The 24,486-nt window shown below is 41.4% G+C and overlaps 1 protein-coding gene across 1 annotated transcript; it reads left to right on the top strand.

Moving 5' to 3' along the window:
• Nucleotides 1-2,609: 2,609 nt before the first annotated feature.
• ASB9 (ankyrin repeat and SOCS box containing 9) lies at nucleotides 2,610-23,455 on the top strand. The gene is made up of 8 exons (XM_086463045.1): nucleotides 2,610-2,755; nucleotides 12,565-12,644; nucleotides 13,810-13,917; nucleotides 14,843-14,993; nucleotides 15,554-15,688; nucleotides 17,073-17,264; nucleotides 20,513-20,678; nucleotides 21,955-23,455. Exons 1-7 carry the CDS (start codon nucleotides 2,662-2,664, stop codon nucleotides 20,635-20,637), a joined length of 885 nt encoding a protein of 294 aa, XP_086319171.1. The 5' UTR covers nucleotides 2,610-2,661; the 3' UTR covers nucleotides 20,638-20,678; nucleotides 21,955-23,455.
• The last annotated feature ends 1,031 nt before the right edge of the window (nucleotides 23,456-24,486 follow it).

Genomic DNA, 24,486 nt, shown 5'->3' with positions numbered 1-24,486 from the left:
TTACCAGAAAGAGCCAGGGGCAGCTGAGTGCCTAATTTTGGGTAGAATTTTTGCTAAGACTATTAACACCTGAAGAAATCCTGCTTGCGCCAAAAATTGGAATGGCTACATCCTGGATAAGGGCCATTTTTCTCCAGTTTGTTAGCAGACAGGTAGGGTTTTGTAACCTAAGATGTTTGCAGGCTGCAACAAAAATGGGAGAATCATCACAGGAACTGAAGATGCTCTCATTAAGCAAAGACTTCAGGACCAGCCCAGGGGACAGGTATCTAGTTATTTGGGGATATACCTGGATCCAAAGGAGAAATCATGCCCAAAGAGTGAAGTTACAGAGTGTGGTCCTGTAGCCCTGAAAGGAACCTCAGTTCTGAGGAATGGATGTGGCAACTGCATCCTGTGCTGCTCGTGGCTTTGCCCTGGTCTCTATCTCTCTGGTGCCAGCAGAAGACGAGCATGATCAAACCAGAAACTCCTTTCGTAAACCCTGTGTCTATTCACTCCATGAGATACAAATACATGTGGACCAGGACACGAACAACCCAGGATAAAGTATGCCTATGCATTACCAACCTGCTGTGGGGATCTCAGAGGCCCCCCTTTCAGAAAGGGTGATGGAGGACAGGGATATCTGCCCAATGGAGAGGGCTGCAGGCTCATCAGCTCTGTTATCTGCTCTGCGCAATCTTACAATCCTCCAGGAAGACCAAGCTACAGCTCATCTGTCAAGGCAGAGGTTTATGTACCATGACACGATCAAAATATCTGCAAGCAACAACAGAGTATTCATTTACCCTATCAATCAGCAGGTCTCTTGGTCAAAGGACCAAATGGTCAAAGTCTCCCCGTCCATGGGTGACTAGGGATTTCTATCTTGTAGGCTCCCTCTTACTATGGTTGAATTTAAAGCTCTTAGCTAATGCTTCTTCACTTATAACCCCTATAATTGCATGTTTGGATGCATATTCTCATTCCTTTTAGTGGTGGAACTGCTGACATGTTTATTAATACTGCTAAAGATATGAACATATGTAAGATGTGGCAACCTATCCACTAAGCTCAAGCAATACTAAAGGGGAAAAATTGTTTTTCCATTCCTCATTTTACATGTTAATCATCAAAAATTATTTATACCACTTTCTCCATGTACACATTTTTCCCTACAACATTTTTAATGAGGAAATTTCAATGGCTGAGACACAAATGTAATTTCCAGTCAGACCAAAGTATCCGCTTTGGCACCACCCAGAAGCCAGGAGCCATTCAGCAGGGAGAACCCTGTAAAGGGCTCGTCCTGTCCTCACCTGTATTTCATCACCAGTTGTGCATCGGCATGTGCCCCAGTTGCCTTCACAGATTCCCTGCTGGCAGGGTTTGTGGACAACGTCCAGCTGCTGTTTGTGCCTCTTAACATCACTGATTATTTTTAAAACTATGGACAAAGAAACTCTAAATATTATTCCGGATCTCTTGCATATGTAACAGATAGGAATAAAAATGAAACCAGCTGAGTTAGGATCAGAATTAGCCCAGGATTAGCAACTTTGTATCTCCAAGTACACAAATGCAAATTCTGCTCTAGCAGACAAGTTGGGAAAAAAAAAAAAAAAACACCTTAGTTTTTATTTACATGGTTTAGACTTTTGCATGGAAGTTCTGCCTACTTGCACTTGTACACAAACAGGCAAATATTCAGGGGCAGAAAAAGGATTTTGTGCTTGTAAATTATACTTATTTGGGAAAGAAAAAAGTGCAAATGGAGATGATCCGTGAGAACAGCGTTTTTGCAAACAGACCCAGAGAAATGAGGCAAAGGTCCTCCTGGAAAAATGTTGCCATTTGTTTGCTTGTGGTTTCGCAATGCTTGTTTTAGACTGAGAAATTGCTTAAAAACAAAAGGACACTGCTCAGATATGAAACTCCTGGTGTGATTGTGACTTGGGTGAAATCGATAGAACCGGGGGGGTAGCACTGCCATTTCCACGCCATGCAGACAACGCAGGGCCTCCAGTGGGAAGCCCAGCTCCCCAGACATGTGGTTTCAATATCCATAGGGTATGCAGTGGCCACTGCTGTGCAGCAGGCGTTCGGCTCTCCGTTTCTTCCACACCGTCAGGGCTTGGCAGATAAGAGGGGTGGTTTTGCACAGCACACAGTGGCCAGGGAGGCGTGCGCTGAAGTTGCCTGCAAACAAGTTGCTGGGGAGTGGTGCAGATCCACGTGTGCTCATATCTCTGTGGGTTTTCTTTGCGAATCCCCTGCAGGCAGAGTTTGCTCAACTAGTTGAACTGGCTCTTTCTGTCTTGTTTTTTTGGCAAACTCAGAATTTCCTTCCTGATAAAAACGGACGGCGGGCGCCCCGATTGGGCGCTGCATTGGAGAGGATGTGACATCAGGCACATCTCTCGCTTCATCGGGTCGCTGGCTGCCTACCAGGGCAGCCAGCGAGCTGTTTCGTTAAAACCCAACCCAGGTACTCAAGTTTCTTCACAAAGTGCTGCCGACACCACATCCCAGTCTGCTGCAAGGTCTGTTTGACTCGTGAGCTCAGAGTCTGCTTAATAGATCACTCCCACAGCTGGGGGCTTGCCGGGGACAATGGAATTTGAACTCTCGAGACTGACCGCGAAGTGAAAAAACACAAATTGGACAGACAGGGCTGAGATGGATGGTGAGAGAACAAATCAAAGCACCAGCAAATTGCAAGGAGCCGGAGGCCAGGCATCTGCAACATCTCTGTCAAACCCACTGATGAGGGGTAAGTAATGGAGGCTCCTGCCTCACCATGAGCCTTCATCTCTGCCCGCGGTGGCAAAGGGCAGGATCAGGCTATGGTGGTGTGCTGCTCCTGATGTCCTGCTCCCAGGGCAGGTCCACAGTCAGTCCCACAAAACGTCCCCCTGCTCTCGTGTTTCAGAAGGGATTTTAACAAGCTATTCCTATTTGATACTGAAGTTTTGGTTTGTTTTTTTTGTGTATCACAGAAAAGAACGTCTGATTCTGTACCGTAGTTTCTACAAGCAGAAACTAATGCAGCAGTTGAACCACAGCACACTGAAAAAGAAGTTGCAATATGGCACATTTGACTTAGATTAGCGCTAGCTGGAAGCTCAGCACTGGCTCAGTTGCTCTTTTTCTTTCTTCCCTTCCTCCTTCTTTTCTTCTTTTCCTTTCTCCTTTCTCTTTTTCTTTTTCTTTTTCTTTTTCTTTTTCTTTTTCTTTTTCTTTTTTTTCTTTTTCTTTTTCTTTTTCTTTTTCTTTTTTTTCTTTTTCTTTTTCTTTTTCTTTTTCTTTTTCTTTTTCTTTTTTTTTCTCTTTCTTTTTCTTTTTCTTTTTCTTTTCTTTTTCTTTTTCTTTTTCTTTTTCTTTTTCTTTTTCTTTTTCTTTTTCTTTTTCTTTTTCTTTTTCTTTTTCTTTCTCTTTCTTTTTCTTTTTCTTTTTCTTTTTCTTTTTCTTTTTCTTTTTCTTTTTCTTTTTCTTTTTCTTTTTCTTTTTCTTTTTCTTTTTCTTTTTTTTTCTTTTTCTTTTTCTTTTTCTTTTTCTTTCTCTTTTTCTTCTTTTTCTTTTTCTTTTTCTTTTTCTTTCTCTTTTTCTTTTTCTTTCTCTTTCTTTTTCTTTTTCTTTCTCTTTTTCTTCTTTCTCTTTTTCTTTCTCTTTTTCTTTTTTCTTTTTCTTTTTCTTTCTCTTTTTCTTTTTCTTTCTCTTTTTCTTTCTCTTTTTCTTTCTCTTTTTCTTTCTCTTTTTCTTTCTCTTTTTCTTTCTCTTTTTCTTTCTCTTTCTCTTTTTCTTTTTCTTTCTCTTTTTCTTCTTTCTCTTTCTTTCTTTTTCTTTTTCTTTTTCTTTTTCTTTTTCTTTTTCTTTTTCTTTTTCTTTTTCTTTTTCTTTTTCTTTTTCTTTTTCTTTTTCTTTTTCTTTTTCTTTTTCTTTTTCTTTCTCTTTTTCTTTTTCTTTTTTTTCTTTTTCTTTTTCTTTTTCTTTTTCTTTTTCTTTTTCTTTTTCTTTTTTTTCTTTTTCTTTTTCTTTTTCTTTTTCTTTTTCTTTTTCTTTCTCTTTCTTTTTTTTCTTTTTCTTTTTCTTTTTCTTTTTCTTTTTCTTTTTCTTTTTCTTTTTCTTTTTCTTTTTCTTTTTCTTTTTCTTTCTCTTTTTCTTTTTCTTTCTCTTTCTTTTTTTTCTTTTTCTTTTTCTTTTTCTTTTTCCTTTTCTTTTTCTTTTTCTTTTTCTTTTTCTTTTTCTTTTTCTTTTTTTTTCTTTTTCTTTTTCTTTTTCTTTTTCTTTCTCTTTTTCTTCTTTTTCTTTTTCTTTTTCTTTTTCTTTCTCTTTTTCTTTTTCTTTCTCTTTCTTTTTCTTTTTCTTTTTCTTTTTCTTTTTCTTTTTCTTTTTTTTTCTTTTTCTTTTTCTTTCTCTTTTTCTTTTTCTTTCTCTTTTTCTTCTTTCTCTTTCTTTCTTTTTCTTTTTCTTTTTCTTTTTCTTTTTCTTTTTCTTTTTCTTTTTCTTTTTCTTTTTCTTTTTCTTTCTCTTTTTCTTTCTCTTTTTCTTTTTCTTTTTTTTCTTTTTCTTTTTCTTTTTCTTTTTCTTTTTCTTTTTCTTTTTCTTTTTTTTCTTTTTCTTTTTCTTTTTCTTTTTCTTTCTCTTTTTCTTTTTCTTTCTCTTTCTTTTTTTTCTTTTTCTTTTTCTTTTTCTTTTTCTTTTTCTTTTTCTTTTTCTTTTTCTTTTTCTTTTTCTTTTTCTTTTTCTTTCTCTTTTTCTTTTTCTTTCTCTTTCTTTTTTTTCTTTTTCTTTTTCTTTTTCTTTTTCCTTTTCTTTTTCTTTTTCTTTTTCTTTTTCTTTTTCTTTTTCTTTTTTTTTCTTTTTCTTTTTCTTTCTCTTTTTCTTTCTCTTTTTCTTTTTCTTTCTCTTTTTCTTCTTTCTCTTTTTCTTTCTCTTTTTCTTTTTCTTTCTCTTTTTCTTTCTCTTTTTCTTTTTCTTTCTCTTTTTCTTTTTCTTTCTCTTTTTCTTTTTCTTTTTCTTTCTCTTTTTCTTCTTTCTCTTTTTCTTTCTCTTTTTCTTTTTCTTTCTCTTTTTCTTCTTTCTCTTTTTCTTTCTCTTTTTCTTTTTCTTTCTCTTTTTCTTCTTTCTCTTTTTCTTTCTCTTTTTCTTTTTCTTTCTCTTTTTCTTTTTCTTTCTCTTTTTCTTTTTCTTTTTCTTTCTCTTTTTCTTCTTTCTCTTTTTCTTTCTCTTTTTCTTTCTCTTTTTCTTTTTCTTTCTCTTTTTCTTTTTCTTTCTCTTTTTCTTTTTCTTTCTCTTTTTCTTCTTTCTCTTTTTCTTTCTCTTTTTCTTTTTCTTTCTCTTTTTCTTTCTCTTTTTCTTTTTCTTTCTCTTTTTCTTTTTCTTTCTCTTTTTCTTTTTCTTTTTCTTTCTCTTTTTCTTCTTTCTCTTTTTCTTTCTCTTTTTCTTTTTCTTTCTCTTTTTCTTCTTTCTCTTTTTCTTTTTCTTTCTCTTTTTCTTTCTCTTTTTCTTTCGCTTTTTCTTTTGCTTTTGCTTTTTCCTTTCTCCTTTTCCCTTTTTTTCCCCTTTTCCTTTTTTCCCCCCTTTTCCCTTTATCCTTTATCCTTTTCCTGTTCTTTCTTCTTGCAGATGAGCAGACCCAAGCGTTGTTGCCCAGGCTGAGCCACCAGCCTAGCGGGTTCGTCCGCAATGGCCAGGGCATTGTGGTCAGTTGTGACCAATGCTGTTGTTGTCACCACTGAGCACTTATTCAAACAAATGGCCTCACTCTGATCATTGTTCTGTTGTCTGGCGCAGAGCCATTGAAAATATGACATGGTGACAAAAGACAAGTAATTTAACGTCACATAACAGTTTAGCTAGATGTGTTCCCTGTAGGTCCATTTTCTGAGAAGTTTCTCCTTCATCTCACAGTGAGTGCAAGGGGAAGGAGGCAAATTAAGATAGTGTGATTTTACACTGTCCTCGCTCCTTTCCTCGGATGTTCAGGATGCTTCCATTCATATCAAATAGAAAATCAATACCTTAAAACCACAATACAGGTCTGATGTGTTGTCTGCCTCTCTTCATGTGTGTTGCATATGTACAACCTGAGGCTGGAGTGGAAGGGAAGGGACAGAAATGTTATTAAGAGTATGAATTGAATCAGGTTCACACTGGAGATGAGCTCCAGCAAAATGGAGGCTGGAAGGAGGGGAAACCACACACTGCACTGCTGCAAACAGAACATTCGGTCCTTTGAAAATCAGAGTTCAGTTCATTCCTTTTGTGTCTGCCTGCTCCATAGCAGAGTCAATAAGCTCTGCTGGCAACTTACAGCAGGAATGTATGTGGCTCAGGCTACATATACCACAAACTTTAGGGTAAAGCCTTAGAATACAAAAAATATAATTTGTAATACTGTTATACATGATGCCATAGGCATATGTGTATGCAAACATGAATCCAAAAGCATACCTCTGCTGAAAGGATTTCAAAGTCCCTTGCAAGCTGCACTGTGGTGACCACTGTGGAAGAAACGCAGCCTAGGGACAGGCATGGAGTGTGCAACACCCTCCCCATGGCCAGAGGCTGTAAAAAGATACTTTCAGCCATCATCGCAAAAGCGAGCACTCTTCTAGAAAGGTCCTGTGAATGCTCTGTTGTCCATAGGGATCAGTCAGGGTTTGCATGTTTGTGCGGTTGTTGCCGTAAGGCCTCCTCTGTACACACTATCCTGCCAACGTTCATGTGCCCAAGTGATGGCAGTGCAATCAAATATGACCAGAGGTTTAACGTAACCTCTGGGATGGCTGGGATTTTCAGCTGTGAAAGGGGAGCAAGGTGACCCAATGCCACTGAAAGCCGGTGGGTTTTGGATGTCTAGATGCTGAAGCTATTGAGGCTTGACTCAGCTTGCCTGTGGACTAAGGTGTGGGTAAATGTCAAATTGGGATAAATGGCCTTATTCCTTTGTGAAAGAGCAGTTGTACCTATTTTTGGCAATCAGAAATCCTTGCTCCTGTGGTGGCACATACAACAGACATTGTTGTGCCACCCACATACACCAACCTTGCTCTTTCACAGGAAGCTCTGGCAGGCAAAGTGTTTTGAGGACTTTCCCAAAAGTCACTATTTCAGGATTTTAATAGTCCATGGCCTGTTAGCACTGGTATTTGCTTAGGCTTTAATCAAAAGCCTGTGTATGGTATAAATACTGATCATTTATATTACTGATGGTGTGCCTCCTGTGCTGTGCAGAAGCAGGGAGTGAGACCGTATCATTCACTGCAGCCTCCCTCCTCCTCCAGGTGAGAAATGTGAGTTCCAGTCCAGAGCAGGCAGAAAATAGAAACTTTGTGGTTTGCTGCAGGGTGATGCCCTGGGTGCAGGAACTGGGGAAAATTGCCTTCCCCTGCAGGGAGGTTGCCTCCCCAGCATTACTTCAGGGTGGAGGTGTTTGCTGCAGATGGAGCAGGAGAGATGGCAGCTTGGGGCCATGCTGTTCATGGCAGCAGATTTGAAAATATGCCATGGCAATCAGTCATCAGACAGGCCTTTAAATGCCCTGTTCCCAATGTATCCAAGGCTGGTGTGAAGCTACCATAGGCCTCCACTTCTATTTAGGATAAAAGCCTTGGTTCCCAGCTGGATTACGATGTGTTGGCACATACCTCTTTTTATTTTCCACTGACATGTATTTTCCACTGACATTTGTTTTCAACACTTGCGTGGTCAATTCATTGTTAAGACTTGGCAAAATTGCAAGCGAATAGCCAGTCCATAAATGACTATGGTCTTGTCTGGCTCTTTTTAGAATCTCTGTAGAAACCTGCCTTTTCTCAAGCAAGCACTGAATGGATAAATTCTGCACATTGATGTGACGGCATAACTGTGCACCTTCCTCTTTGTCACCAGAATGCTGACATGATGATATAACAACTTGGTAGTTTGCACAACCCCCCGCCTGTATTCGTGTGGCCAAAAAAAGATCAAGCTGCAGCTCAGAAAACTTGTTCCTCAATCTAGATTTTTAGAATTTTTATAAACATGCTTCCCTTGCAACTCATGCAGATTAGGCAACGGCATTAATTTCTAAACAGGAAAATCAAAAGCTTTTTACAGAGCCTGGAAACACAACCACTAGTAACACAGTCAGGATCAGCAAGAACAACAACATGGTCAGATAAGCATCATTTGACACATGTCACTTAAAGCAAAGCTATTCTAGTCAATTAATAATACTGTGCTTTAATAGATTGTAACATAGTTTGGCTATCCTTATGAGACTAGAACCACAGCTTCTGGAAATGGCTGTCCATTTGCTAAAGACAAAGGATGTTTGTGAATTTACTGGAACTGTGTTTGTTGTGGGACATGGCCTGTGGAACATAGGAGGAGGCAGGCAGAGCTAAAGTAATGCTAATAACAAAGAATACAATTTTCTTTAAAAGTTAAATAATTTCCCAAGTTCATTCCTTTATTTATTTCCTGTACTTGGTACTGCCCATAAAGCTGTGTTGGGGTTCTGATTTTGGCCTTCCAGTTTTGAGGCTTTTCCCAAACATGGATCACTTCTGAGTTGATGAATCAATCTGTGCCTGTAAAGTTTGAATTGTGTCTTGGTTTCTCATTTTTTTCCTTTTGACTTTCATAGTGAAAGTAATACAAGACTGGAAAAGATTGCTTGACTCACAGAGTGTTGTCTTGTTAGCTATTTCTATAGTGCCAAACAAAAGAGATTGGGACCATTTCTGTCTTTGAGACCAAATGGTGCAGACTGACTTGCCTTCACATCTTCACCTGCTTAAAGCTCAACACTGAATCATCCTCCTGGCTTTTTTTACTTGGCAGTGCAGATTCACCTACCGAGTCTGCACAGTCGCTGACAGCATCTCATAGTCACAGACAGCAGTTGAATAGATGGCACGTTTCAAAGTGTCCACCAACACCTAGTCTGTAGGTCATGGTCAATAGATCACCAGACACCTTTCCAGTTCCCTGGCAACAAACTTATGATCTGAAATACATGCCAGGAGAAGGAGAAGTCTTTCTCCTGGGGAGAGTGCACCCTGTGCTTGGAGGATACAGAACCCCAGGGCTGATGGTCCCTCTCAGCCTACTCTCCAAGGCATCTCTCCTTCAGAATTCTAAGTTAATTGATAGTTATTTTAACTGCGCGTGTGAGCACGATATACTGACCGAGTAACAGAAGGTCCAGCCACCAGTTCTGCATCCGGTCTCTAGTCATGGTCAGTCTCCAGTGGACAAAAAATAAACCTCCTTTCTGGCCCAAGGGATGCCTAGTGATAGCTTAGATCAAGTAAATATAAACCTAGCATAAATCAATGAATGATTTAGTATTTTATACAAGCCCTTCCCCTTTCTCTTCCCCTAACTAGGTAGCAGTCTTAGCCAGAGACAGGGAAATGAGGAGAAATGGTGAAAATCATGAATCAGCTACTTGTCCAGTCATCCCTGATGAGACCCCTTTTCCTAAGGGCCTTGTTCCACAAGCTCACCCCACTTCAGGCTTCAAACCCACCCTGAGGTTATTTCCAGGGTGTCACTGGGATTGTCCTGGAGCCAGGAGCATGCTGGAGCTTTGTTAGGGAAGAATTCTCACAAGAGAAGGTGAAGCCTTGATTATTCTGCTAGACTTTTTTAATTACTTCATTCAAATAAGAACTATCACAGGCACTGGTTGGGTTCCCTCTTCTGCGTGTGTGACTGCTAGCAATTTGACCAGTTTTTTGTTACAGAGACCCACAGTTTTGGTGTCCAAGAAGGGAAACACTAAAACTTACCCTAGTTTAGTCCATCAGTGAGCTATGGTTCAGAGATGGTAAGATGCCATACGTACATATTTGCAAAAGTGTGCTATGCAGAGAAGCATTGTGATGGACATAAAGTGGATCAAAAATGATGTATTGTAGAAGCAGAAATATCCTTTTACCTGTATGAACAACTCCAGACAAATGTATTGCACTGTTATAAAAGAGTCTTGCAGGAATAATTTTAAATCTAGAGCAGACCTTTTCCAGCCACTATGCTGGCAAAAAGCAGTTTTGCAGGCCAAGATCTTCTCTGTGTGATAAATAACACATTTCAGATATCACCATCTTCAGGTCACTATTTATGTAGTGCAAAAGTTCTCAATCACAAAACTGTTTTAAGTCTCTCTGTACAAAATCTTATTTGTTTAAATTTGATGTCCTTTACTGAGCACACTTGAAAGTGAGAGAGCAATAGCCCAACAGGCTGGGAGATGGCTGACACAGTTGGTTATCACCATATTCCAGCACACTGTGGCATGGCCAGAAGGGGCAGGACATTGACTATGAGGCGTTCAGCTCTCCCATGCATGTTCATACCTGAGACAAGAACTGCAGATCTTGTATAAGCACTGAAATCATCATCTAACCTGTAAAAATATTTTAAAGAGTTATGGTGGCTTATTAGGTTTTGTTGCTGAAGGCAGACTTCTCACTGTTAAGTATCCTGTTCACATGTGATTGTCACATTAAAGGGCAAAGGAATTCAGCAGAAAATAAACCCGCTTGCTTTCCAGCTTGTCCTCAGATATGAGAGGGCCTGGGGGTGGCTGGGCTTAGATTCTGAGTGATGCTCAATTTGGCTCTAGGAGTCTGATCGCATCCAATATCAGTCTAGTGACACTTAACAGCTCACACAGCTAGACAGATAATTGAACTATCATGATTATGGAGTCCCTGCACCGTCAGTCTAACGGCACTCGACAAACTATCATGGCCACACATAGGAGTGGTTGCGTTCACAAGAGCTCACACGACTGGATTAATGATAGTGCAGTTTATTGGAGCAGTGACAGATACACAAGTTCTTTGGATTGCCGGTGATAAATTCACTGTCTGCAAAGCACGTGCGAGTTTAAACAAGAATAACACAGCCTGGCTATAAAACATACCAAGTTGTAAAAGCAGCTCTATAGACAATTCTAAATTTCCTGGTGAGCACTCAGTGTAACCAAGTGTTTAAGTCTTACCCAAAGGCATCCCTACGGGGAGGGGGGAAGAGAAGCTCAGCCCATCGACTGATCCCAGAAGTCTAAGATGGTCCATGACTTGTCATTGATGGTATCTACCCTAACATCCTTCTTTCATAGGCCATTTTTATACTAAATTTTACCCTCAAGTGGAGGTTGAGTTGCTCTAGTCATACACACCTTTATTATGATTGGTGTAAAATTCTCTTCCTTCACTTTTAAAGGTATAGACTAAAGAAATTCAGGGCACAAACTCAGTGAGGGGTGGTTGCACCTTGAAGTTGGGTAGCTTTCTGGGTGGAGGCGTGTTTTTTGTATTATAATGAGATTACAATCAGCAAATTTCACCCAAAGGATGGTATTTTGTCAAAAAATGACAGAGTGTTGGCTCAGGGTAGCAACTGTGCAGCTTATCAATTCCATGGTACCATCAAGTTCCCATCCCGGTGGTGGTATCACAGAGCCTGGCCACAGTGATTTCACTCTGCTCCACCCTCTGTGCCATTTTCTCTTAGAGTCAGCACATCAAGCTCCCCTGATATTGCTAACACCCAAGGTTGCCTGGGGAACTTCTGTGGAGTGGATTCCTCACATACCCATTGTGCTCTGTTCTGTATCTTTCCTTAATGTGTGAACAATGCTGTATTTTAAATATGAGTTTAATTTCCAAGTCACCTCCAGTAATTATGCCACAGTGATCTAGTATAGTCCCTGAAAACCTCAGCAACTTGTCCAAGTCGGTCGTTGGGGTTTTCTCTGTAGTTAATGGAAGAGAGGCACAACATGTTTCCAAAAGAAGCTGGGTGAAATGCTCTCTGGAAATGCTTCTCTTCCTTCCCAGGGGGAACCTGGGCCATTGACATAGACCAGACACTGGGTTTTGAGGCAATGAATGCTGAAGGAAATGTCTCCCAGAGGGGTTACTGTTGTGAGCTGACTCTGAGCCATAAAATCTGTAATACTGAAGATCCTCTCTTGTTAATAGTTGCATGGTATATATGTGCTGTACCTCACTTCATGGTTTCAATAGCACAGAGAATACAGCTATTACTTAAAAAGCGCTGCTGCACGGGCTAACACCAAACATTGAAAACTGAAAGGCAAAATCAACAGGTAACACAATTTATCTCCTTGTACTTTGGTACCTTTTCACGTTAGGTGTTGACTCTAGCCCAGCTCTGAGCAGGGGTAAATGACTGAGCAGCCATACCCTCTTCAAAACATAGTCCTATTGAGCTAATTGGTAAAGTGTAATGAGCTTGTGAAAATAAAGGCACTGGAAATAATTCAAAGCAAAAGGCAAGCTCAGTCAGAGCAAGGTGGTGTTCTGCAAATTCTTCTCTTGTCTTCTGAAGGGGAACACAGCTGCTCAGCGCCAACACGGGATGAGTTAAAAATACACACAGAGAGAAGCTGTCCTCTTGTCTCACTCCCTCCTGGCAGCTGCTCCAAGGAAAGTTTGGCAGTTCAAGTAATAAAGTAGGAGAAATGTTTGCTGGGGTCACACAGTTGAAATAAAGTACACTGATGAAACAGTCAATGGAGTTGTTAGCCTTTATCCTGTCTTCCTCTCTATACAGACTTTGTTTCAGACTGGTCTCCTTTACACGATGCCTCTATCCACGGGCGTCTGCTTAGTCTGAAGAAGCTCATCAAACAGGTACTCCTCCACTGGGTTGATATGGTCGCCGCTGAGTTTGTTCAGTGGATGAATGCAGTCTGTGCTTTACTGTGAAACCTCTAGGGTGAGAAAATCATGTTGGTCAGAATGCAGTGAAATTCAGGTGTAACAGATGTTTGTTTTCTACAAGCAGGTGCTTGTCTAGTGCAAGCTCTGTACACTAAGCTGAACACGTGTAGAAATATCCTGGGTCATACTTAATTCTGGTGCTGGTAATGGGAAAATGGTGGCTGGGATCTCCAGATGGCTGGGGAGTTCCTTCTGCAGCTTCGGGGCCTGTGAGCAGCACTTGGTGCCCCAGCTGGGGGGCAGCTCTGGACCCAAGCAAGGCTCCAGTTGAGGCTTCAATTCATCCACCCACACATCTGTTTCTGAAGTGGCTGAGGGTACCCAGGGCCCCTGCTCCTACTGTCCTACTGCAGAAGGGCAGGGTTAGGAAGAAGCAACTTCTGAACCCCACTGCTCGGTTTCTTTGAAATTCTTGGATTTAGCCTGTGGATGAGTTGATGGAAAGGGAAAGGGTATTGAAGACTCTTCCAGCTTAACCTTCTAGAGCACCAAGATTACTAGACACAAAAGATCCTGTAGAATCAAAACAATGGTTTCTGATGCGGGGGCTGGCTTTCCTTCAGAGTGTGCCTTGCTGCAAACAGCAGAAAACACCTCAAAAGCAGTTCAGGATTTGATCCAGTCAAACAATTGCAGACTCAGTGAGCAGGAGGTCAGAAGGCTTGAGCAGTGATGTAAAGGTGGCAGTCACGACCCTGCCAAGAACTCTAGCAGCAATTTTTTATCTTTTTTCTTTTTAATTTCAAATTTTGCTGGTCATGCTGTAGTAGAAATAAAATCACGCTGAGTTCCTAAAAGGGTGTCTGTATTGTCCCTCTGGACAGTCGACTGCCTACAGCTTTCTGTGCCGATTAGCAGTGTGTAGAAGGTGTGATCCCTGCTATGCTGTGCAAGTATCCACTACAGCAAACACATCACAGCCTCTTTCTCTGCTTACCTATCGAGATGAGTAACTCCAGGCAGCTGAGGAAGGTCTGATTACATAAAGCTTTAAAGATAGAAAGAGGTGGGGTTTTTTTGTTTGTGTGTGGGTTTTGGTAGTTGGTTGTAATGATATTTTCCATTATTTCATCAGGGGAGTGATGTTAATCTTGTTACAGCAGACCAGGTATCTCCTCTCCATGAAGCGTGCCTAGGGGGTCATGCTGCTTGTGTCAGTGTCCTATTAAAACATGGTGCTCAGGTGAGTACATGATGGACAGACCATTGTCTCTAGTGTTAGTATGTTGTATTGTCACATTTTAATGCCAGGTGATGTACTATTTCACATCAGCATATCACTGTGATTTACATTCTGTACTTAGCTCTGCTTAAGGTACACCTGTTATAAAATGCACTTAATGAAGCAACCCAAAAAGCACAGATACAATCAACAGTTATTGTTGTTCTTTTTAGATGAAGGTGCAATGTTCTCATCATTTGCTGAAAGAATAAGGGGAAGTTCCTTTTGCAAAGGGTTTATAATCCTGCAATAGTTAAGAGTGTATCTTATTTTCTGCACACACTAATCTCATTGTGTCAATTGTGAGTCTTAAGTAGAGGTGTAGGACTGTTAGGATCAACTGATGACAAAATGGGAAAAAAATGGAAACAACATGCAGGTAAAATCGTGAAATGGGTGTGTCTCATGGCCTCTACTCTTCAAGCTAATGTCAAAATTATAGTGAATAAGAAAATTAACTCGTTATACATATATAAGCTTTCAGTTTAAAATTTTCTAAAAAAAGGAGAAGGCTGCACACTTTCAGCTAAAAATGGACTGTTTCAGGAAGGGGCTATGGGCAGGTGTGTTTCAGCTGAGATAACCGAGAAACGGGCTCACATTTAACTTGGGAATCTGGTAACTTGGTAACCAAGAGGCCCTGGAGTAGCACTGGTTAAACATTCTTTTGCAGGAGGAGAGACTTGGGGACAATTTTAAAAAAGATTTTTTTAATGGCCTTTTTAATAAAAAGTTGTAATCTTCAGAAGCAGTAGGCAGCTTTTGCAAGGAATTAAGTAAAAAGTATCAAAACCACTATTTTCTGTTAAGAAACTGGATAATTTTAATCAATTTTGAAATACTGAGAAGACAAAAGAAAAGCCTGATTGTGTAATTTTTCCCCCAGGTGAATGGAGTTACTGTTGACTGGCACACTCCATTGTTCAGCGCTTGTGTCAGTGGCAGTGTGGCTTGCTTGAATTTATTGCTGCAGCACGGAGCCAGCCTACATCCGCCCTGTGACTTGGCATCCCCCATCCATGAAGCTGCTAAAAGAGGTAACCCCACAGGCATCAGCACTCCTTTCCGTGTTACTAGCAGCATGTTAAAGTGGAAGAGAGAGATAAAGAAGATAATTTTCTTGATTTGGGTCATGTGAATTACCTCCCTAGTTGGTCTCACCACGAGTGGTGTGGTTCCTCCCACCCCTGGTGCTCACCAAGGGCAGCTCAGCTCTGCTCACAGGGTCTCTGAGTTGTTGTGGTGGCACCTGGAAGGGGATGCATCGTCCAAGTCAGCTGCTGCATTCAGTGTGGACATCCGAGGGAGTCATCTGGCTATCTTCGAGAATAGCGGGGAGAAACACGGAGTGATTCGTCTCATCTTCGGTAGCCATTTGGAATTAATCAGATAAAATGAGAAGGCTTTAGCCTGTTTTGCTAACCGTGGCTTTGCAGGTCCTGTTTTCCAGGTTGGAAACACTGCAGTGGATGAAAGTATTACACTACCGTCTCTCGACAAAACATTGACTCTTTGCCAGATTACACTGCTGCAATAGAGAATTTGCTGAAAAAATGCCTGATCTCTGTGAGTTGACTCTCCCTTTATCCTTTTTAAGGTCATGTGCAATGTGTCGAATTCCTCTCATCCCATGGGGTAAATATAGATCACAACATCAAGCATCTAGGTACTCCACTTTATGTAGCTTGTGAGAACCAGCAAGTGAACTGTGCCAAGAAGCTGCTTGAGTCAGGTAAAAAGAAAAATAAAGGATTGTGTACTTTTGTTTCCTGCAACATCTATTTTTGGATTCTTTTTGCATCAAAGATTTAAAGGAGCTCCTGCTCTGGGACCTGGAGATGGTTGTCTCTTAATGGCACCCCTGCGTTAAATGGGGTAGCAGAGGAACAAGGGTCTTCTTGACCCAGCAACTCAGCTTTATATCTCCCAACATAATGATGGGTGATCCTGGATTTCACACAGCCGGTGGCACCTGGAACAAAAATCATCCTTTACAATGTCTGTGTGTGTGATGCTGCAGTTATTTGAAGAAGGCAGGGAAAAATTTCCTTTTTTTTTTTCTTTTCCTCCCTTTTACCCAAAACAATTGACTCAATCTTTTTTACATAGTATTTCTGCAAACATGTTTTAATTCCCACTGAGTTCATAAGATGTTTGGAACGTTTCCAACACAGAAAATCATTCAGCACTATGTACTTTGCATCAAACAAACCTAGCTATAAGTCTAAGCACTTGGATAATTATATAAGACCATCTTTTGTTATCTACAGTAGTGCAACTCTTCTAACTAAAGATGCCATATAACTTAAAGTAGGCACATAACTAGTACAAAAACAATGCACTAATAGAACTACTTTGGGAAAACCAAGCAAACATCATGCAGATCACCATTTATGTAGGTCACTATTTAGCACAGTGATCTTTTTTTGGAAAAAGTCAAATACAAGTTAATCTAAATATTAAATACCTGGCTATTATTTTCTGTTTTCTTCCATTTTGTTTTTTGTTGCCGTCTACATATGAGAATGTGTATTATAAAAACATTATACATAATTTTGAATAAGTTCTGCAGCTCACCCTTCTTATGGTGTTTTAGGAATTAATTAACCCAGAGTAACAGATGGGGGACATTCATCAGGGGTGCTTACTTATATCCGCCTCTACCACGGGCTTCCAGAACCTTTCCATTCTCATATTTTTTCCCCAACAGATACTTCGGCATTTGGAAAATCCACCAGCTTAAGCCTCTGGTAGAGTGTGGGTTGATACCCTGTGTGTATTTTGAGGGAATGGGGCACTGGGACAGGGAGCAAAGGTGGGCCGTAGGCGGAACTACATCTTTGTCCTGCTTCAAGAGATCCATGGGCTGGGCTGAGCTGAAGGACTTCCTCATGCACTGTTCCTCTGGGATCATTCTCTTGGTCGCAACCCCACTCCTCCTCAACCAGTGTGAGTTGTGCATGTGCAAATTGTAGCACCAAGCCCCAGCATAAGGAAATCTACCTCTGGGTGGATGCTACAGCATTTACAGATTATTCAGAGAAATAGCAGCTAGTGCAGGAAATGGAAATAGGGTACTGTATAGTCATTACTCTTTGTCATTTCTTGGTGTTCAGGAGCAAATGTGAACAGCGGCAAGGGCCTGGACTCCCCTCTGCACGCGGCTGCCAGGAATTGCAGTGCGGAGCTGGTGACTTTGCTGATTGACTTTGGAGCGGACATTTGGGTGAAGAACTCTGAAAGCAAGAGGCCGATGGAGCTGGTCCCACCCAGCAGTCCTGTGGGCCGACTGTTCCTGCAGAAAGAAGGTGCCCCTTAGCACTTACCTTTTTCATTCACTCAGGATTTGTTAGGGAAAAAACACACAAACTGCTGCAAAAGGCTATGCTATTCCATGCTACTAGCACTATAAAACTGAGAATAACTAAGCTTACTTCCATTCACTGACATATGGACACTGTTTCCTAGCGTCAGAATAAAGTGGCACAATAACAGTGATAACGGTGACAACAACAACCCATCTTTCAACCTCCAGGTTGTGAATCTACTGCCTCAGGGAGTAATCGTATGGGGTTTGCAATACACTGCAAAACAGAGTTTAGGGTGAAAAAACAAGAAAACTCTCCTTAGAAATTAGTGGTAGCTTCTTTTGATTACCTAAAACACTCAAGTCAGTGAGAGTCTCTCAGCTCCCCTGTGTCTGAGACGGGGTAGACCCAGGAATGTTATTTGGAATGGGCTGACAAATGCAGGCAGTGAATAATCTCTGACGGCAGTTGAGGCTAGCTAGTGAGTGCTAGGACTGGGATTTTTGGTTATACAGTGTGCTCATGCTCAGGTGTGAGCCAGATACCGGCCTCAGCATAAATGCAAAATTGCAACCAGAATATTTTTAATGCATGTGGTATTGAAAAAAAAAAAAAAATTGAAAGACTGATCTTCTCGTTCTTTGCCCTTTACTTTTATTGTTGGGCCAAGTTCTTATGTAGGTGCAAAAATATCTTTAAAATGAAAGATTCTATATTAGTTATTTTGTGGGGATTAAGGAAAATTGCACAGGAATGATGTAATGTATATATATAAATATATGTATATGCATTTATACACTAGGCTTTTTATAAAAGGCAACCTTATGTGCTGAATAATCCAGCAGTATCAAACTGTAATGCTAACCTTTAGGAACTGCTTGTTTCATACCTGTAAATGAAATAGTTCCAGGTTGTATTATTTTACCGATTATGAATAGTTTAATGAATTATGGAGAGAAATTTTATTTAGCATTCTTGAGGAGAATTAGAACAAGGTCTTTAGTGTCTACTTGTTGGTCTACTTTATTCTTCTTTGGATGTTTTTGTTCAGTCAGTAAACTATGTACATTACCCAATAATCTGGATTTTTGTCATTTTAAACAAGTTGCTGATGGTGCGGTCCATGACTCAATTATATCAGTTACACGTTGGTGTGGTTGTTGTCATGAAAACATTTACACTAAGTTAAAGCTGGAATAAAAAAGTGATGAGTCAGGCTCTGCTTGAAATAGTAACATGAAAATAATAGCATGAAAACAACTTTACTGTGCATGTTATGCATGAGCAACTGATAGCTGGTTTCCCAGCCTAATCTATGATGCACGGAGTGGTGATCGTTTTGCGCTCCGGTCCCTGCTGCACTACACTCCTGACTCCTGTGGCACAGCGTGTGTCCTGTTTATTTGAGAGAAAATATTTCAGGCACACCCTGCAGAGCCAGCCTGAGAAATGCTGCTTGGGCTGAGCTGACAGCTTGAGCAGTAAGGAACTTTTCTAAGTGAAATTCAGCTATTGAAATCAGAAATGATAAATGCCTGAAGGGCATTTTGCTGCTGAATAGTGTTTTTCTGATGTTCTCCAACACGCCCTTCTCTAAGTAGGGTCATGCCTGACGGACAGCTAATGCCTAACTTCTTTGGCCAGCTGAAATGTTGCAGCCTGGGAATGGTGCAAACGTTACCCCTCTGGCTTCACACAGAGGTTTGGAAATGTGCTGCAGGGATCAGAGTCACCCCGCCAGCACCAAGGCTGCTGCTTTCCTGTCCCGCTCCTACAGCATATGCTGGAGGAGAGCAGCCCCGTGCCCATGGCCAGGGCAGGCTGGAGGGAGCGTGTTTTGCCAACAGAGACGAGTTGGTGAGTGTGCTGACCCCACCACACTAGGACAAGCCCAAAGCAGGTGCAGTACATGTGGTGATCTCCCTTCCCAGCACTTCACCATGTTGCCAGACCACCGCATACCCTGCTTGCAATGCAGGGAGAGTCCTACGTGTGGGCGGAGAATTAGCTAATGATTCAAAAATGCACTGCGTTTTTGAAGAGTATGCTTGCACTTGCTAAATGTTTTTCAGTGTAGTAGCACTGCTTGTGCTTTGAAAAGTCTTCAGGTTTTGGGTGGTTGTTTTTTTTTTTTTTTTAATGGAAGCTTTTTTGAATGACATATTTACAGACAGGGCATTTATCTGTGGGATCAGAATGGCCAAACACATGTGCAGTGTGACACTGCAATAGCCAGTTTAACTTGCCCCATATTGGCTTGTTTTGTACCCAGGAATAGGGTAGCTAACTCATCTGCTGACTCCTAGCAGAAGAGTGCAGCCCTTTGCCCAGCACTTGCAACAGTGCAGCAGTTTTCAGCCTTGCAGAGCACAAGGGAAGTCTGAAAAGCTGATTAAAGCTGCCACCTCACCCCAGTTTTGCTGCAGCCCTCGTTCCTTCATGCTGCACTGCACTCCTCCACCAGCACTAACACCTCAGCTCTCTGGTGACCACTCTCTTACGCTCCCAGCAGGCAGCCAGGACAGGTAGCGTGCAAACTCTCCCCACCCAGCTCACTTACCTCCCTCTTACCTTCCACAGTGTCTCTTTTTATCTCCTCCCCACTCCCAGCATCCACCCCCCACATCTGTGCTCGCTGATCCACACCCCTCCCCGCCCTTCTTATCTGCGCCGACCCCCCCCCCCCCCCCCCCCGATCTGCACCACCCTCCCCCCACAGATCTGCACCACCCTCTGCACTTGTCACCCCTGCGGCACACATCACACGCCAGGGTGGCTGAACGTTGATGGGTGCCGCAGTTAAAACATCTCGTGGGATCTACCTCTTCCTGAAAAGGCTAAGTGACCCAAACAAACATATAATACCATTACACTCAGATTTAAAATGAAACATTACGGATTCTTCATCAGGGCTTGTACTTACCAGCGTGGGACAACATCAGACAACACAAACTGCTTCACGCTAGTGCAACTTAAAAGGGAAAGAAAGACTGACGCTGCTAATGCCAGTTGTGGCTGTCTAACAGCAGAGGGTAACTAGCCTTGAATTAGCTTGCAGATGGGCTGGTGCCCTTTGGTGGGTGCAGGTCTGGCTTTTCACTGCTGAGCGTTCTGGGGGCCACGCACCCCTGGCGCAAGGCGGGTTGCAGGAGGTGGGGGGAGCAGTGATGCACAGCTGCTGTTTCAGCTTTAAGATTTTTGGGGTGATAAAGCCACATGTATAACCTCTTCCCTGGCTCTTTCTCCAGGGCCGCTGTCCTTGATGCAGTTGTGCCGCCTGTGCATCAGGAGGTGCTTTGGACACAAGCAGCATCAAAAAATAGCTGGACTTCTGCTTCCGGATGAGCTGAAACATTTCCTTCTCCACGTTTAAGCCTTTCTTGTTCAAAACGGTGCCTTTAATAGCACAGCAAGGTACGTTGAGGAAAGGCTTTTTTCTCATCAGTAGTGTCACCAATGCCTGCAATGTTAATTTATGATAGATGTTCGTCTCCAGTAAAGCCCTGGATCGAGGAAACAGAGGACTGACCAACTTGCTCGGTCCTCACTGCCACCACCCCCAGCAAATCTGTTATTTGGAATAGGACAATTCTTCATGTTTCCATTGTGAAGCTTGGAAAGTGTAGAAAATGAGCAGAGTGTTTTAAAATATGTCTCTTGATTCTCTGGCACAGCTTCAGAGGGCTTGTGGCTGACAGCCCCTTACAAAGAAAACGCATACCCCAGCCCAACACTAACAGCGCTTCGCATGTATGTTAAGGATAGTAAGGTTAGCTATATTTTCTGTGTAAGGAGCGCTCATGTGCCTGTCATCTGTGAGGGCGGTACCCACACTACTGTATGGGTAAAGAAAGGGAACCCAACTGAACCTACTTGCAAAGCAAGTGAGGCCCTGTGGCAGATGCTATTTATTTTCTAAGTATATCACACTGCGGATAGATGAGGGCCAACCAGCAATCATCTGCATTTAGGCCAGCATCTGAAACGTGCATTTCTGCCATGACAGCAAGTAGGTCACTGCTGATGGCAGCTCCCTACAGTGTGATCATAGTGGGGGGAAAGTTTTTAATCATCTATTAAAATCACTTATTCCTGATGCTTTGAGACATAAGGGAGCCACGCTTTAGAACTACACATTTTCTCCTTGTAGCATATTATTTTTCAAGGACACATGCTAACAGGCTATCAGTTGCAGGCACTGAGTGCTCTCACTTTCTGCCCTGAAAATAAAGTGATATTTCCTAAGCATTTCTCAGCATGCATCAGAAAAACAACAGCTTTTATCCCCTTTCCCCACACAAAAAAAAGAGATCATCTTAAGAGCGAGATAATTTTTTTTCTTGGAGAGGTGCTACCTCTTTCATACCATTTTGCATGGGAGTGGTAATAATAACACCTCTGAAGTGTGGTCATAAAACCGTGAAAATACTGAAATTAAAGTCCATTCCAAATTAAAAAACATATAAAAAATTTCTGGCCCCTGCTCAGTTGCTGAGCTGCTGGCTCAGTGTATGTATCTCTCAAGCAAACATGACATATGTGGTTCTTATTCCACTGAGGTCATCAGAACAAATACTACCGCCAGATAAACTTTAACACCGGGTTTTTCTTCCCATCCCAGAAACATGTCCTGCTGCCACAAAACAAAGTACAGTTATGTGACTCTGTGCTCTCCTGGGTGCCTCCACAGGAATATCAGCTGCCCGATACACTCAGAAGCACAGATGCTGAAGCTCTGGCTCTTCTGCCTGCCATGCTGACCCCTCTCCAGCTCTGAACCATAGTGCATCTGCATCACCTGGGAGAAGCAGCACACCCACTGCCTCCCCTGAGGGGCTACTGCCACATTGCCCCTGCATTGGAGGGACAGGCCATGCACTTCGGTGCCTTTGGAGATCCTTTTCTTTTTTGCTTTGCTGTGGAAACCCTCACAAGAGTGGGCTTGGTGTGAGAAAACTGTGAGGATGTTGATATGCAGAACCCTGATCTCATACGTGGAGAGACTGGCAGCCTTCAAATAAACTTATTTTGATGTTTACGAGTGTGCTGGTGTGTGCGGTGCAAGCCTTCCTTTTGCATAAGGGAAGTTAAAGAGGATGGATCAAATGCTACCTGGATGCTCATATTTGATGTAAATTACAATTCAGATTCTCAGCTGGACAACATGACTGCTTGCTATAGGTTTGATTTTTTTGTGCTGACCAAACACAGCAAGAGCAGTTCTATTGGTTTTAGTGTTGGGACACTAAACTGTACCCTAACAGGACAAAATGACAAACACAGGTCTGTAACTTCCCTTGTGATAGAGACACCTATAAATCTTCACTTGCCTGACCCCATTCATCACACATAATTTTAGCCATTTAAAAATTCACTGGCTGGTTTAAGATGGCCTTCTATATTCTTTCCCTCCTGCTGAGGGAGAAAAATAGACACCTGTCTTCATCGGCTGAATAAAAGCAGGCATCTTGGATGGGAATGGTAGAATCTTCTAAAATCGGTATCTTGGTTAAGATGAATCTGCATTGAACAGGCAGGGAATAGACAACGAACCTAGTGCTTTACTTCTGAAGACTAAAGTGTGAAGAACCTCTGCTTTGGTGACATATTTGAAAGCTGAAGATACAGCTTATTATATTGTAGATGATGAACAATTTTTTAATGTACTGGTTTTATCATTTACCTTTAAGCATCTTATTTTGTAACTTCAGCCAATGGGTTTATAGAGTAATGCTAATACCAGGAGAAAATTGCTCTGAGAAGGTGGTGAGAGTGTGCTTCTAGATAGCTTTTCTTCTAGAAATTTCATAGTGTGACTGTTTACTTGAATCCCTCTGATCAAGTGTGATTAGGATGAATTCTTTATGCTCAGCTTGTATCATCTCAGTATGTTTGCTTATTTATTTTAATATAAATTGTGATCAACACTGGTGAATTACAGCTTTATGCATCAACACTTATTCAGTTATAAACTGTAAAAGTTGTACAAGATGCAAAATGAATAAGCTTATTATAGGTGAGGTTTGGATCTTTTTTCTGTATTTGAAACCATTCCAAAGGTAATGCAGGACCTGCAAGACTGTCAGGAATGTATTTTGTCAGATTCTTTGCTATTATTTTGTAAGGAGTTTAATGGTAGTAAAGCCATAATTGTATAGGATATTTGCTCAAAATAAATGGTTTATACTCTTTTTATTTTCATTCATTTTTTAAATGACAGCGCTAATTTTGTGTATTCTCTGACAGTATGGAAATTTGGACTGAACTCTTAACTGTTTGCAATCCTGCCTACAGGTGGATAGTGTAAAGAATAATTCCTTCAAATAGACCTACAGTAGAGACTGAAATAAAAATCCTGTGCAAATATTGCCTTTTGCTGATGTTTTGGGGCAGAGTTGGACTCCTGCAGTTCTTTTTCTACTCAATTGAGCATTACTGAAAAGGAGACAGAGATTTCATAAGGTAGGAAAAGATGGAAATTAAAATGGTCACCGTCTTTAGTTTGTTTTTTTGACTGATTTGCACTAGTCTATTTTTCCTGTCTCCTCACCAAGAGGCACATGTAATGACCTGGCTGCCCTTCTGTGTGCCTGCACACAGGAACATTTTACTGGAAGTGACCATATGGAGATCCCTGTAGGGTCAGAAGTCCATGGGGTGTCTGCCAGCATCCAGCGGGCACACTGTGGGGCTGGAGAGACGTGAGAGGCCAGTATTTCCCTCTCCATTAGATGCATCTCCAGGAGTCTCTGTCCACAGAGACCAGCTGAAAGAGAGAAAGCAATGACAGCAAATCGCTTTACAAGATGTTCTTTCTGTTGGATTCGGGGCTGCTTATGAAAATTGTGAAACTAAATGACCTCAACAAAAGAAGACAACTGATATAAGTAAAAAAAATTCTCTTTTGATTTATTGAAATGTGTCTGACGCAAAGATGTTTTAGCTCTACAGCAGTCGCTAGGTGGGATCAGCCATGTCCCAGGACTCAGTTCTTCATTCTGCAGTCTCGTGCAAAGCTCCACAGCTGCCCTGCCCATTTCTTGACATTTCATTTTTTTCTCTTAGCTGGAAACCACAGACATCCTAATCCAGTGAATGTAACATACAACTTTGGAGCACATGCAGAGAATGTCCTCTTGCCTTTCCACTGACATGAATTCATTTCAAGATTACTAAAGGAAATAAATCTCACTTTACTAGCTTAGCAGAATGGGACAGACCA

The sequence above is a fragment of the Leptosomus discolor genome, chromosome 1 (assembly GCF_034619465.1).
Source record: "Leptosomus discolor isolate bLepDis1 chromosome 1, bLepDis1.hap2, whole genome shotgun sequence".
NCBI lineage: Eukaryota > Metazoa > Chordata > Aves > Leptosomiformes > Leptosomidae > Leptosomus > Leptosomus discolor.
This window is presented reverse-complemented; position numbering and strand designations above follow the sequence as displayed.

What these genes read in the sequence shown, in the direction of transcription:
- ASB9 (XM_086463045.1), top strand. Translation starts at nt 2,662, where the DNA reads ATGGATGGTGAGAGAACAAATCAAAGCACCAGCAAATTGCAAGGAGCC. An exon ending in TATTAAAACATGGTGCTCAG is followed by an intron (nt 13,918 to 14,842) that starts GTGAGTACATGA and finishes TTTTTCCCCCAG; the next exon opens with GTGAATGGAGTTACTGTTGA. An exon ending in CCATGAAGCTGCTAAAAGAG is followed by an intron (nt 14,994 to 15,553) that starts GTAACCCCACAG and finishes ATCCTTTTTAAG; the next exon opens with GTCATGTGCAATGTGTCGAA.